Source organism: Oryx dammah, unplaced genomic scaffold (assembly GCF_014754425.2).
Source record: "Oryx dammah isolate SB20612 unplaced genomic scaffold, SCBI_Odam_1.1 HiC_scaffold_1, whole genome shotgun sequence".
In the NCBI taxonomy this organism is placed as follows: Eukaryota; Metazoa; Chordata; class Mammalia; order Artiodactyla; family Bovidae; genus Oryx; species Oryx dammah.
In genome coordinates this window covers 110,169,891-110,183,638 of record NW_024070185.1, presented here as the reverse complement: position 1 = coordinate 110,183,638, position 13,748 = coordinate 110,169,891, and the positions used below count along the sequence as shown (strand labels likewise).

The 13,748-nt window shown below is 62.6% G+C and overlaps 1 protein-coding gene across 3 annotated transcripts in view; it reads right to left on the bottom strand.

Annotated features, from left to right (window-relative positions):
* The window catches only part of PXDN (peroxidasin), a 62,404-nt gene extending 52,813 nt beyond the window's left edge, over positions 1-9,591 (bottom strand). For all 3 annotated transcript variants that reach the window (XR_005721201.1, XM_040241549.1, XM_040241554.1), the window contains exon 1: positions 9,305-9,591. Coding sequence is in view for 2 of the 3 variants with exons in the window: in XM_040241549.1 (XP_040097483.1) it covers positions 9,305-9,495 (191 nt within the window). In the remaining variant the exon portion in view is untranslated. The remainder of the gene's footprint in view (positions 1-9,304) is intronic.
* Positions 9,592-13,748: the final 4,157 nt, after the last annotated feature.

The following is a 13,748-nucleotide window of genomic DNA, read 5'->3' as shown; positions in this document are numbered from 1 at the left end:
CCCCGAGACGGGCGGACAGAGCTGCCGGCGTGGACAGACGCACAGACAGCCCCGCGGCTTCCTGCCTGGGTGCACTCGCACGACTGCTTGTGTATCTGAAGGGAGCCCAACAGTCTGACACTCTTCTCGAATAATAGAAAGTTAAGTCACTTATTCTGGTGTTTCTGTCTGTATGTTCACATTTTTCTACCATGAACACGTATAGCTCACGTAAAGACATTTAAAAGCGCCTAGTAAAGGAAAGTCCATGGGGTCGTGAAGAGTCAGACACTACTGAGCAGCTTCCCTTTCACTTTTCACTTTCATGCGCTGGAGAAGGAAATGGCAACCCACTCCAGTGTTCTTGCCTGGAGAATCCCAGGGACAGGGGAGCCTGGTGGGCTGCCGTCTATGGGGTCGCACAGTCTCACACGACGGAAGCAACTCAGCAGCAGCAGCAGCAGTGAAGGAAAGGTAAACAGGAGGGTGAGGGCAGCCTTCACAGCTCTTGTTGTCGCCTCCTGGGGAGGCAGGGTACCCCCAACCCAGCCGGTAACTGCTGTGCCTCCGGCCAACCTCCACCCACGACAGCAGGTCCTGAGAGAAGGAGGCCAGCAAGCTCCCAAGGACCCTGGCCGCTTGCACACAGCTGTTGAGCAGGAGGGGTGCCTCCGGGCAGAGGCACCTGCCTCAGACTGGCGCCCGGTGGCAGGAGATGCTGCTGGCATCCTGGGCAAGAACCTCAGAAACATGGCTGATTCCTGGAGCCCAGACGTGGAAGACCCACCCTGAGGATGCGGGATCCCCCATCTCCACCCGTCAGCCCCTATACCACCTCTCCCGTCGCCCCTGGAACTGCCCAGGACCCACACCAACTCGCTGCCTCATCCTGGGAGGAAACCCTAGGTCCAGCACTTGGCTTCCAAGCAATCCAGCCATGATCTATGGGTCACAGCGCTGAGGCTATTCACCACCTGCTTGTCAGAAGAAGGAGATTCAAGCTTTTAACCACGTGATGCAAAGATCTGACTCACTGGAAAAGACCCTGATGCTGCTGGCAAAGTCTGAGGGCAGGAGGAGAAGGGGGTGATGGAGGATGGGATGGTTGGAAGGCATCACCGACTCAGTGGACATGAATTTAAGCGGACTCTGGGAGATGGTGAAGGGCAGGGAAGCCAGGCGTGCTGTAACCCGTGGGGTCGCAGAGTCGGACACGACTGAACCACCACCACCTCGATTAACCCGTGATGGTGTCCACTGCAGCCCACAGCGGGGTCTAAGCCAAGGGGGACAGGGCAGGAAGCATCGGACGACCAAGGGCACGGACAGCAGCCTCTCTGTTCCCCAAGTGAGGGAGCCAGGGGCCCCCGTGAGGCACGGTGCCCAGAGAGGAGAATGCGGCGAAGTCAGCGGCCAGAAGCCGCCGTCCAGCCCAGGCACCAGAGGCTGGGTCCTCCCGGGCACAGAGGCCCTGAGCAGCAGCCCCAGCGCGTGCGCACCAGGCACAGAGGGCACCCAGCGCCCTCCGGGCAACCGCGATGAGTCCCCAGGGCAGCCGAGCCCTGGCCCCTCACTGTCATCGCCCTCTTGCCTCGGCCCACCCCTGTCCCCTGGCTCAGCCTAGAGCCACAGATTCAGGGTGGACAGGCCTGGGTCCTGGGTCGCTGGTGGAGTGCTGCTGCCTTAAAGGGCCAGACAGGAAAGGCGCTGCTGTGCCACCGCCGTGCGAGTCTGCCTTTCTAGCCAGAGGGGTGGTGGGCACCCCAGGCTACTGTCCACGGGCGGGCTCTGCAGAGCTGGGCTGGAGCTGAGGCCCCAGCAAGAGGCCTAGTGAGGGAGGCAGGACCTGCGCTGGTTTAATCCCCAAGATCCTGCACCTGCTCATCGCCCCCAGGCTGCAGGCCCCGCCCAGCACGACAGCACCCACAGGCAGATGGGGACAGCAGGGCTGAGTGAGTCTCAGTTTTATAAACTCTAGACTCGGGCTTGTGAATGCATTATCTGATTACTTGCTTTGTAAGACACGGCTGCGGAAAAATTTAATGAGTTTTTTATAAAATTTGTTTTTTATAAAATTACAAAAACAATGAGGACTTCTGAAGAAGGTGGGCAAACAGGGCCCAGACTTACTCTGTCTGAAAGAGCCAAAAAGCTGACAAATACATGAAACAGCTATCTTCAAGATACTGTATGTCGGTCAGCAATGGACAGGGTCCCGCCGGAGTAAACTCAGGAGGCGAGCCCAGAACTGCCCCACGCCGCTGCCCAAGAGAGGAGGTGCGCCGTGCCTGGGGAGAGCCCGGACTCCAGGACACTGAGGCCCAGGGACAGACACCAGGAACCCGGGGCTTCAAGCGTGCAGACGATGAAACCAGAGCAGAGGGCAGCAAAAGGAGGACAGAAAATCCAAAGAGAAAAATCAGAGAATCCAAAAGCTGGGTTTTGGCAAAGATCAATGAAACTGAAAAGCCTCTAGGCAGACTGATCAGGAAAAAAACACATTTCTGACTTTGGGAACGAGAGACCTGATCCCCACAGACCCTCAGTGTTGAGAGGATGACGAGGGCCAACCCTCCCGTGTGACGTGGCCAAGCTCCCCGCTCCCCAGGCTCACTGGGGAAGGAACAGCCCTGGCAGGCCTGTGTTTACTGAAGAATCTGAAGTCACGGTTTAAAACCCTCCCACAAAGCCAGCCGGGGGCTTCCCTGGGAAGCAGGACCAGACGTTTAAACACCGCTAAGCCCCTCCACTCACCCGCGCTCTCCCCAGAGCCGGATGGGAGGCCGTGCCCTGCGCTCCCACTGCAGTATGCAAGCCAGACAAAGACATTCCAGGAAAGGAAGACAAAGCCCGAGTCCCTGGTGAAGGGACGCAGGCGTGTCCAGCTGCCGGGGGGACGCGGGGGGAGCTGAGGCTCGCTGTCCGGATTGTGGCGATGGCTGCAGGGGGCCGATCGCATGCTCCCCGGGCGTGCACCCCCAACACGGGCGGCTGCCTTCCTGCGGCCGGATCTCCAGGAGGCGCTTCCCTTTCCAAGTGAAAATTCACCCAGACAGCGCTTAGAAAGGGGGCCATCATCACCAGCTAAGCTCCCACCGCTGGCCTGACCAGTGAGCCAGAGGGCTGCCTGTGCGCCTCCGAGCTCTGGAGGCTCCCACTCCCCGCCCCCAGCCTGGTCCCGGCTCCCCCAGGGCTGAGCATCCAGACGCCACTCCTCTCCTAACGGAGCTGGTCACCCAGCGGCCACCGCACCGGGACAAGCCCCCATCAACACAGGCATCTGAAGGACACCAGGCAAGGGCAAGGAGGGCCTGGGGACAGTGTCCACCCAGGGTCTACAGGGAAAGGTCTTCAGGTCAGTGTCTCCTCCTCCCTACCCCCGAGGGAGCTGAAAAGCAAAGGGGAAAAGGCAACAGTGTCCAGAATAGAGGAACTAACCAAATCTGCAGGGTTAACTGACCCTGTGTCCGAGCCATGAAGGGGAGCTGAGAATTAAGTCCTGAAACAACTGACACAGTCTTCCCTAAACTTTCTGCCGGTTTTGATTCAGCCATGTGAGTAATTGCTGGACTGAGCCATCTCTGGGCTTCACTGTACTGTCTGCAGACAGGTGGCATCTGACCAAGAGAGGGACGAGTGTGATTTCTGTCTTTCCACATTAACCCCAAATAAAGAAAAGATTAAATTAAATAAAGTTAAATATCAAAAGGCAGAGGCGCCACTTTGCCAACAAAGGTTCATCTAGTCAAGGCTATGGTTTTTCCAGTAGTCATGTATGGATGTGAGAGTTGGACTATAAAGAAAGCTGAGCGCTGAACAATTGTTTTCAAACTGAGGTGTTGGAAAAGACTCGAGAATCCCTTGGACTGCAAGGAGATCCAACCAGTCCATCCTAAAGGAGATCAGTCCTGGGTGTTCATTGGAAGGACTGATGCTGAAGCTGAAACTCCAATCCTTTGGCCACCTGATGGGAAAATCCGTCTCCCTGGAAAAGACCCTGATGCTGGGAAAGGCTGAAGGCAGGAGCAGGAGGGGTGACCGAGGATGAGGTGGTTGGGTGGCAGCACCGACTCAGTGGACTTGAGTCTGAGTAAACTCCGGAAGCTGGTGATGGACAGGGAAGCCTGGCGTGCTGCAGTCCATGGGGTCGCAAAGACTCAGGCACAACTGAGCCCCTGAACAACGGCAAAAGAAAACATGAATCCCTGACTTACGAACTTAGAGAGGTCAGAAGTCAGCGATGATGCTGTTCTAAACACCAAAAGCATTCTCTCACCCACTGATAGGCGGCACGTGGTACGCAGTTACCAGTTCAAGTCCAAGGAGGAATCCCAGGGAGCCGTCAGCCCGCAGAGACACACTGAACACGTGGGAAGCCCAGAGCGACTATCTAAGCATCAGATCCAGGGCTGTCCCACCGCTTCCAGCTGGAATTCACCCCAAACTGCGTGTTCTTGTGTACTCCAAAGTCTATGTCACCGTCACGATTAAGATGCTCGTTAAGCCTGGACGCTGAGTTGGGAGACCTGACATGCCGGGCGCTGGAGGCCCCAGCACCTCCCCGGGAGCACGCGGGGAAGGGGGGGACCAGGCCCAGCTGAAGCTGGGGGCGACCCGCTAGCTCTGCCCAGGGCCGCGGCCCTCAAGCCTTCACCATGGCATCCCCCGCAGCGCCCTCCTGTGACCAGCGCCCCAGAAGAGCCCGTCTGGCCAGTGGGAATTAGCACATGGGCGAGGCCCTTCCAACTTTCACCCAGTTTTTCAACCTGATGAGAAGCAGCTCCAGAGACAGGGATCCTGTGTTTGTTCTGCTGACACTTGAATTTGTCACCTGGAACGTGTGCGCGGAGGCTCTGTGCAGCTGACCGCCTCTTGAACAAGAGGCCCGCGTTCCCCAGGCAGGGACCCGCCCCCCTCCAGCCCTGGCGTTGCTGGGCGGAGCAGAGCCTTCCTGGGCCCCCCCTGCCACTGCGGGGGTCCGGGGGGCACACACGCCTGTGTTGGCACAGTCCCCAGGGCCCTGCTTGTGAGCGAGGCTCGTCCCCTTCACTGAGGCCTTCAGGGAGGAGGCCAGGGTGTCGCCAGGCAGAGAGGCTGAGTCACAGGACAGAGCAGGGGGCCCAGGAGGGCAGGGGGCAGAAGGAGCCACGAGTCCTGGCGTCTGGAACCTGGATGAGGCCAGAGCTGCCTCTGATTCCACGGTCAGCCGCCTGTGTGGTGTTGTCTTTTTACAACTATTTCCTGACTCATTAATGACACAAAGGAGGGGGGCTTCCTACGGCCTGCCTGCTGCAGCTTCCCAAGGCGCATCTGCCAAAGTCAAGCTGTGTCCCAACTGAGCAGGGACCCAGGTCCTGCTCCCGACCAGCGGTGTCTTGGGTCCCCTGGAAGCTTCCTCAGTGCCCGAGGTCTCCCTTCTGCCCACAGCGGGTTGGGCGTCCACGGAGCTGAGGGCTCTAGATACCGCAAGGCTGTTAGTGGTGGGAGGAGGTACTTGGTCCGCCACCATTTTGGAAAAATAAACCACCAGCGTGCACGTACTTAAAAAATGTTCCTATGGTGCTTTTGAAATGCATTTGAGCTGTATTAATAGAAGCTTTGACTTCATCTCAGCAGGCCGTCTAAAGCAGAAATCCGTTTCAGGTGAGCCTCAGACTACAGTCAAGGTCCCAGCTGGCACGGGTGTCCTGCAGAGACCACGGCCCCAGTCACGGCTGACTGGGTCCATCACCCACCCCCCCCCCGGGGAAGAGAGGCCAGCCCGGCCTGGGGCCAAGTGCATCCCCGGGTCAGCAGAGAGAGAGGGAGCTCCCCAAGCCCCAGGAAGACAGGAGATGGGGCAGGTGGTCAGTTCCCTGCTGGAGACCCCAGGCCCCTGCTGACCTGATGGGACCCCCCTCCCTCCCTCCTGCCACCTGTTGGCAGAGGCAGAGACCTCAGCACCCTGCACAGAAGAGCTCATGAGAAGCTGGGTTCTCCCGTCAGCCAGGTCCAGTGCGGGGCCAACAGGAAGGCAGGGGTCCAACCCACACCGGGGGCCCAGCAGTACCCTCTCCGAGTGTGGAGAAGGCGCAGACCCGGCCTGCAGTCCCCCTGGCCAGGCGTACCTGAGCGGTCGGCCTCATCACAAGGCCGCGGGGCCTCCCTCCCTGGTGCCCTTGTGGACCAGGGACCCCGCGAGGAAGGGCCTGGAACGCCGCTCGGGCCCAGACAGAGAGGCCATCAGAAGCGGGCGGAAGTGGGGCCAGCTGTTTGGCTGGTAGCCTGACCCTGGGGAGGCGCTCTCGCCAGCCCCCTGCCTGCTGTGGGCCAGGCTGCACTCCCCTGGGCCGCCCAGGCCACATCCCCAGGCCCCTCCAACACCAGGGCTTCCTGTCACGTGGACGGTGGCTTTGGAGTGGCCTGGACTATGGGATGGGGGTGATTCCCATGACCTCGCAGAGCAGGCGACAAGAACAGATCAGAAGGGGGGTGAGGGGCAGAGGGCGACTCGTGAGGCAGCAGGTGTAGAAGGAGACGCCCCAGGCCCGGGCCGAGGGGAGGACAGAGTGGGCAGTGAGGACGCCACCGCATGCGCTTTACCGCCAGCTGTTTAATCCCCACCATGATGAGCTTCTGCTGCCGTGCTGAGCAGAGTGAAATGCTCAAAAGTTAAACACTTAATTCTACAACAGTCGAGCTAAGCGTATGACACCTGATGCTGAAGGGCTCCGAAACGCTGCAGTGCCAGAGCTCAGGGAACCCAGAGGGCAGGGTGGCCAGGACCCTGCTTCTAAGGTTTCGGGTCAAACTAGAATCACATGCTTTGGACCAGGGCCTGCTCTCAGGCCAGGATTTCTAAGCCCCAACCACGAAGCAGAATGATCCTCCTCGGGTCCCATGTGGGCACACCCCGAGACACCATGAAGCGGGGACAAGTCTGGTGCTCCTGGTGATTCTCAGTCAGCCTTTCCCGGGGGCCGAGGGGATGGGGGGGAGGGGAGAGTCCTGAAAGCTAAGGGATAAGTGATGGTCGGACCGGCCAACGGACTCTGGGGCCAAAGTCTTCCCTTACCCTCACATCCTTTCAGTCCCCAGATGCTCTCAGATCATACTTTGGATGGAGCAGAACAGCAGCTGCAGGAGAGCAGAGCTCTGGCAGAGAAGCCCAGAGTGAGCACGCACTACCTCTGCACGGGCGCAGCCGGTGACGTCCGCGCAGCGCAGCGAGCAGCCCCCCAAGAGGCTCCAGGCTGGACCCCAGACCCCAGAGCAACACCGCTCCCCAGTGGGCCTTCCTGCCAGACGGGCTCCTCCATGAGGCCCCACCCACCACCACTGTCCCCCCCCCTCCCCGGCTTGCAGTCCCTGACCCCCAGCGGAACCCTTCACAGAGGACTCAGTTCTCCCGCGTCCCAGGTCTACACTGGCACGGATGGGAGCCTCCTCCCCAAGTGCCTGTGTCTACGCAGCTGTAAGACAGGTATGTGTTCACACCACAATTCTCCAGGCTGGAATACTGGAGTGGGTAGCCTGTCCCTTCTCCAGCGTATCTTCCCAACCCAGGGATAAAACCTGGGTCTCCCACCATGCGGGTAAATTCTTTACCAGCTGAGCCACAAGGGAAGCCCAATTTAGGATTTCCTGGTGGCTCACACAGTAGAGTCTGCCTGCAATGCAGGAGACCAGGGTTCAATCCCTGGGTCAGGAAGATGGAAAGAACAGACACCCCACTCCAGTACTCACTCCTGGAAAACCGCATGGATGGAGGAGCCTGGTGGGCTACGGTCCATGGGGTGGCAGAGAGCCAGACACGACTGAGCGACTTCGCTTTCACACCACCGACAACCCTGGCGGCTCTCAGGGGCCGGTAAGCTCAGCACCCCCGCCTGCTCACAGAACCCTCGAGGCCACGAGAGGTGGTTTCTCAGCATCTGTGAGAGCACAGGAACAAGCAGGGCTTCTGAATTCTCGCCAGCGTCACCCACTGCTGCCCGCCCTGCCCACCCTCGGCTGCTTCACGAGACTCCGGGAGGTTCTGTGGAGAATCTCACCGCCCGCAGGACGCTGGTGGGCCCATTCTGGCTCTACCAGAGCCATCTTTTAAAATACGGCCTTTTTAAAAAAGCAGTTAAGGCGTGACTCTGGCAGGACGTGAAAAACGGCTTCAGGGTCCGCATTTTTCCCACTGACTCACCGAAGAGTTAAATCACGGCCTCCAGAAACCCCTGAGTCGGCCTGCGCGCCGGCCCCGTCCCCAGAGGGCCGCCGGGGAAGCGGCCGGGGAGAGGGCTTCCAGGCCAGGGGTGAGTCCCACCGCGGACCCCGAGGAAGGGCCGGCAGGCGGGCGACCACGAGGAGAGTCCGCCCACTTGGTTTTAAAAGAACACTGACCGCCCACTTCCTGAATAGTTCACCCCAAACTTTACAACTTTTGCAGGCGCCTCGGCGGTGCCAGAAGCACTCGGGCTCGGAGAAGAGTGGAAACTATTTTTGGCATCCAGAAGGGCGGCTGCGGGCCGCCGAGCGCAGTCGGCGCCTGGATCGCGGACTGCCTTTTCGGAGTTTGAAACTCTAATCAGGGGCGCATCCGAACAGGCCTCGGGCGACTCGGCGGCAGGGCGGGCGGGATCCCCAGGGGAGCGCGGGGGTGGGCGCGCGGTGCCGACTGGAGCGCCGGGCCCCCAGCTGGAGACCAGGGCGGGGGCGGGCCCCGCGCGCACACCCGCTCGGAACCCGGCTCCGCCCGCGCCTTCCCGCACTCGGAGCGCGGCCCCTCCCGGAACGCGGCGCAGGGGAGCCCGAGAGAGCCCGTGCGCCCACCGGGGCCCGGGCCGGAGGCTCTCCGCGCCCCGCCGGACGTGGGTCAGAGAGGGGGCGCCAGAAGGGCCCCCCGGAGCCGGGACGGGGATACGGCGCCCCGGGCAGGAGGGGGAAGCGCGGAGTCGGAGGAGAGGGGGAGGGGAAAGGAACGCGGGAGAGGGGGGCGCCGGGCTCCGGGAGCAGGGGGCCCGCGCGGGGCGGGGGAGGAGCGGGCGAGCATCAGGGCCGGCGGGGCGGGGGGCTTTCCCCGGCGGCCCCGACGACTCCTCCGGCCCGCGGGGACTCTGAGCTCCAAACAAAGGCGGCTCCGGAGGCGGCGCGCGCTGCGCTCAGGTCCGCCCCCCGTCCGGCCACGGAGGACAAAGGCCCCGCCGCACGATCCCCGGCCGCCCGGCGCGCCCAGATTCCCGGAGCCCTGCCCCCGGCGCCCCGCACCCCGCCGCACGACCCGGTCCCCGGCCGCCCGGCGCGCCCAGGTTCCCGGGGCCCTGCCCCCCGGCGCCCCGAGCCCCGCCGCACTCACAGGATAGAGGTCTGCGGCGCCACGGCGGGCACGGCCTCCAGCAGCAGATGCATGCAGCGCACCGTGGTGCGGAAGCACAGGCAGCGGCTCGGACACCCGTTGCTCGGCCTGGGGGCGACCTCGGCCAGTGCCCCCCAGCACGAGCACAGAACGAGTGCCAGCAAGCAGGGGCGCGCGGCGCGCACGGCCATGACCCACGGCACGCGGAGCGCTTGGGCGCGCGGACCGACAGCGAGGGCCCGGCGCGTCCACCGCCGGCTCCGGACTGCGCCCGCCCGCCGCCCAGGCGCGGCCCACGTCCCAGCTGTGCGCCGGGGGCGGGGGGCGCCAGCTGTGCACATGCGCGCGGCTCCGCCCTTCCCGCCCCCACCTCCCCGAGGGCCGGGGCGGGGCGAGGACCTCCTGCCCGGAGCGCGGCGGCGGGGCGGCCCCGGCTGCGGAGGACAGGTTGGGCCCCCGGGGTCCAGTCCCAGGTCCGCGCTCACGGCCTGGGGCCTCGCCTAGCGGCCGTTGCCACACGTGTGCAATAGAAGCTTTTGTTGTTTCAGAAAACACTCTTAGAGGACTTCGCAAGTTCCAGGCAGGATTCCAAGCGCTTTCTCTCTCTCTCCCCTCTCTGCCTTTCTCTCGCTCCCTGCCTCCACCACGTCTCTCTCCGTCTCTCTGCTTCTGTCTGGCTGTCTCTCGGAGACCTGCCTCCAGACAAGCCGCTGGGTATCAGAGCCAGGGGTCGGGCTCCCTGCCTGGGCCCAGGAGGCCTGTTAAGCGCCCGCACCTCCTCGCATGTCCGCCTCCGTGCCAGCCCCAGCCCTGTCCTGCGGACCCCAGGGCACGGTGAGAAGCCTAGAAGACGTTTGGGTAGAGGTCTGTGTGCAGGGTTGGCCCAGGTGGACGCTCAGTGTCCTTTAGTTTCCTCCCTTGTGGCCACGGGTGGAGGAACCCACTGGGCCTCCCCAGGGGGCCTTGCTGGAGCCCCCAGAAGACACAGCGGGGGCCCTGGGCCAATCCGCTCTTTTCTAACACTTGACTCCTGAGGGTCCAGTTACAGCTGAAGAGGTACAGTCCACGGTCACCACGAAGAGGTGCAGTCCACGGTCACCACGTCCCAGCATCGGAGAGGAGCCGGGATCTGTTCCGACCCCCACTGTCTCTTGGCTTGTCTGACCACTGGCAGAGAGGTGGTCTCCCCAGGCTGCTGTGGGCATGGGGTGGCGGATGCTTGCCTGTGTCAGCAGACTGCCGCCCCTCCGTGGTCCCCAGGGCCTGGCTCTGGGGGAGCTGAGCTGGGGGCTGGCCCGGCCCCCCCGAAGCTGGCGTTCTGGAACCACTGGGAGCAGCCTTCCCAGTCTCCAGGGGCTCGGACACGCCAGCCAGGCGGCCTGCGTGCTCACAGTCACGAGTCCCCCGGGGCTTCACACTCCTTCCCAAACGCTGTCTGATTGCCCTGCACGAATTTCAAACTTAGGTCAGAAACCCCAAACCTCACTGCCCTGTTTTCTTCTGAATCTCTGATGCGATCCTCTAAAATGTTTCATCAGACCCTCCAGCCCAGCAGTCGCCCCTGAGGGCCTTACCCACTGGTATGAGTTGAAAATCCCTGTGGATTCCAGTTGTGTCTGGGTCAATTTCTGCTCTTCGTCCTCCCTGCCAATAACCACCAGCAGTCCTGGCCCTGCCCCTCGCCCTGGACCCCCGCTAGGACCCCACCTGGGCCTGCTGGCCCCCTCCCTGCCATGGGCAGAGAATGTGCTGCCGCTTTGACCCTGCCGCCACTCCCCAAGCCAAAAGTCTCCAGGCTCCTTAGGTTTCAGTGGGTAAAGGCTGCTTTCCAACCATCCCGGGGAGCAGGCGTCCGCAGCAGCACACGTCCTCCGCCTCTCTGTCCGGTTCAGCACCACTGTGGCTCATATGTGTCCATCAGGCTGGGCTGTCGCCCCCAGTGGTTTGATCAAACATGAGTCCAAGTGTTGTGCTGAAGGTGTTTTGTAGATGAGTTTGACAGTGGTGAGCCTGGGCAAAGAGGAGCTCCCTCCGTGATGTGGGGAAGCCTCATGCACTCAGCTGAAGGTCTTTAGAAACCACTGGGGTTTCCTGGAGCAGAGATTGTGCCTCACAGCCTAAGCATCCGCTGCCCCCTGAGTCTCCAGCCTCCTGGCCTGCCTCTGAAACGTGCTGCAGCAGTGCCCACGCTGCAGGAGGGGTTCTGTGAACTCTACCCTCCCCCATCCTCCCCTCCAGTCTTCCCTCCCAGCCTCCCCTCCTCCCAGTTCAGCAGGGACACTCTTACCTACTGGGCTGTCTCTGCTTCTGCACCTCCTGGGCTGGGTGTCCCGCATCCGCCCTCTAGAGGCGCAGGGAGGCCTCACACCTCGGGGTTCTTGCCCTACTCCCGGTTCACTGTGGCCATCAAAGCCTCCTGGGTTTTCTGTTGCCCAAGCCCACGTGACTGTTTGTATTTCTCTCTGCTGACCACTTCCAGAGCCTCGTTATCTGCCTGCGATCCTGTTATCTGTCCTGCAGTAAACATTCCTTCCTGGTGTGACTGTGCTGCCTGCTTAGATGTGTATTCAGAGAGACCAGGATCCCCGTGGAGTTCTCTGTGCTCTGTGAGTGGCACGCCAAGCTCTGCAGCGTCACGCGGCTGTGCCCACCCGCCCACTGTCTGAGCACCTGCTCAGGGCCGGGCCTGCACGTGACTGCTGTCCGCACACTTGAGTATCTAAGCTCGGTGACATCCCGAATAGATGTGAGTATCCCCAGTTTGCAAATGCAAAACCTGATGCTCAGTGAAGAGCGTAGCTTGTCCAGGCCCCATCACTCAGGACGGGCAGGGAGGGGACGGGATGCTGACTTGGCATCACCCTTGCCACGCCCTGACCTTGAACCTCACCTACTGAGCTGGCTGGTGGTGGGCCCCTCCTGCTGGTCACTGGGCCCGGCCGGTGCCCCGCTGGTCCCCGCTGGCCTTCTCTGGAGACTCACTAGGGCCACGGGGGCCACCCTCCTAGGGACGCCGGGCACCCCCGCAGCCATGGCCCCAAGCCGGCAGAGGTGACTGATGGCCAGTTTCTCCCCGCTCAGTGGCCACCCGCCACGCCCCAGGGGCCCAGGCTGTGCTGAGGAGACACCCAAGTGCCCAGGGGCCCCAGGGACAGTCCACACTTCCTGCTGCCTCCAGGGCAAACCTGCCTTCTCTCTGCCCATCGCTCCTCAGGAGTTTGTGAGGAAGGGAGCATGGGGTTTGGAACAAGAGAGACTGGCCAGCGGCCTCCCAGACTCCCTGACTCTGGTGACTGTCTCACCCTCTCAGAGCCCTGGGCTCCCGTCTGTCACGGGAGGAGGCCGTCTCACACTCACAGGCAGTGCTGAGGGCCTGGCGAGAGGTGTGGGGGCCGCGCCCCCCCCAGGGACGAGTGTCCTCCTGGCGGGAGGCTTCCCAGGTCTGGAGACCGGGGGGCCATTCCCAGACGGTGAGTCAGCCCTGGAGAACCTGGCTGTGCCTGAGACTGCCCCCCTCCCCAGGGCCTCACCGGCATCTTCCTGCCCAGCGCCAGCCCACTTGCTGGCACCCGGCAGAGAGGGCGTGGAGGTGCTCCGGGGAGGTGCTCCGGGGAGGTGCTCCAGGGCATCATGGGTGGCTCGGTGGCCAGCAGAAGGCTGACCCCACAGTCCTGGAGGCCAGAGGTCAAGGTTCGCTCCTCCCCGCCCCTCTGCAGCCCCTGGTGCTGCTAGCGGGCTGCACGCGCCGGCCGGCCGCGGCCCGTCTCCAGGGGTGCTTCCCCCGGTCTGTCCTCATCCCTGTCTCCCTGTCCTTGCAGGGACATGCCGGCTTAGGGCCCGGGATGTTCCCCCTGACGCTGGCCACGTCTGCAGCAGGCCCGTTTCCGGGGCAGGTCATGCCCCGAGCTCCGGGCAGGACTGGGTGCTGGACAGCCAGCCAGGCAGGGTGGTGATGACAGGCAGGACTGGGTGCTGGACAGATACCCAGGCAGGATGGTGATGAGCCCGGGGCCCTAGCCCCCTGCCCCGCCCCAGGCTGCCCCCACTGAAGGAAGGGAAGCACCGGGACCGGGGCCTGCTTCACAGCGAGCGCCCTGCGGGGATGAAGGGGGCAGGGTCGTGCCCGGTTAGGTGCGGTTCTGTCTCAGGCACAGGCACGGCTCTGCACTCCAGAAACATCTGCAGATAAGCCTGAGCCTCCAGAGGGCAGGGCTGTCTGTGGAGGACCCGCGGACCTGCACGCTTGTGTCTCACCCCAGACAAGGACGCCGGCCACACCGGGCCCCGTCCCCGCCTCAGGGCCGCTGGAAGCTCCCACCCCAGGAGCGCGCGCTCAGCCCTGTGCACAAGGCGTCCCTTTATTGTCCTGAACTAGAAGACTGCTTCTCAGCAAAGTGGGCCTGTGGTCAGCCTGCCGCCGGCCGCAGCCCTCCCGGCTGGCCCG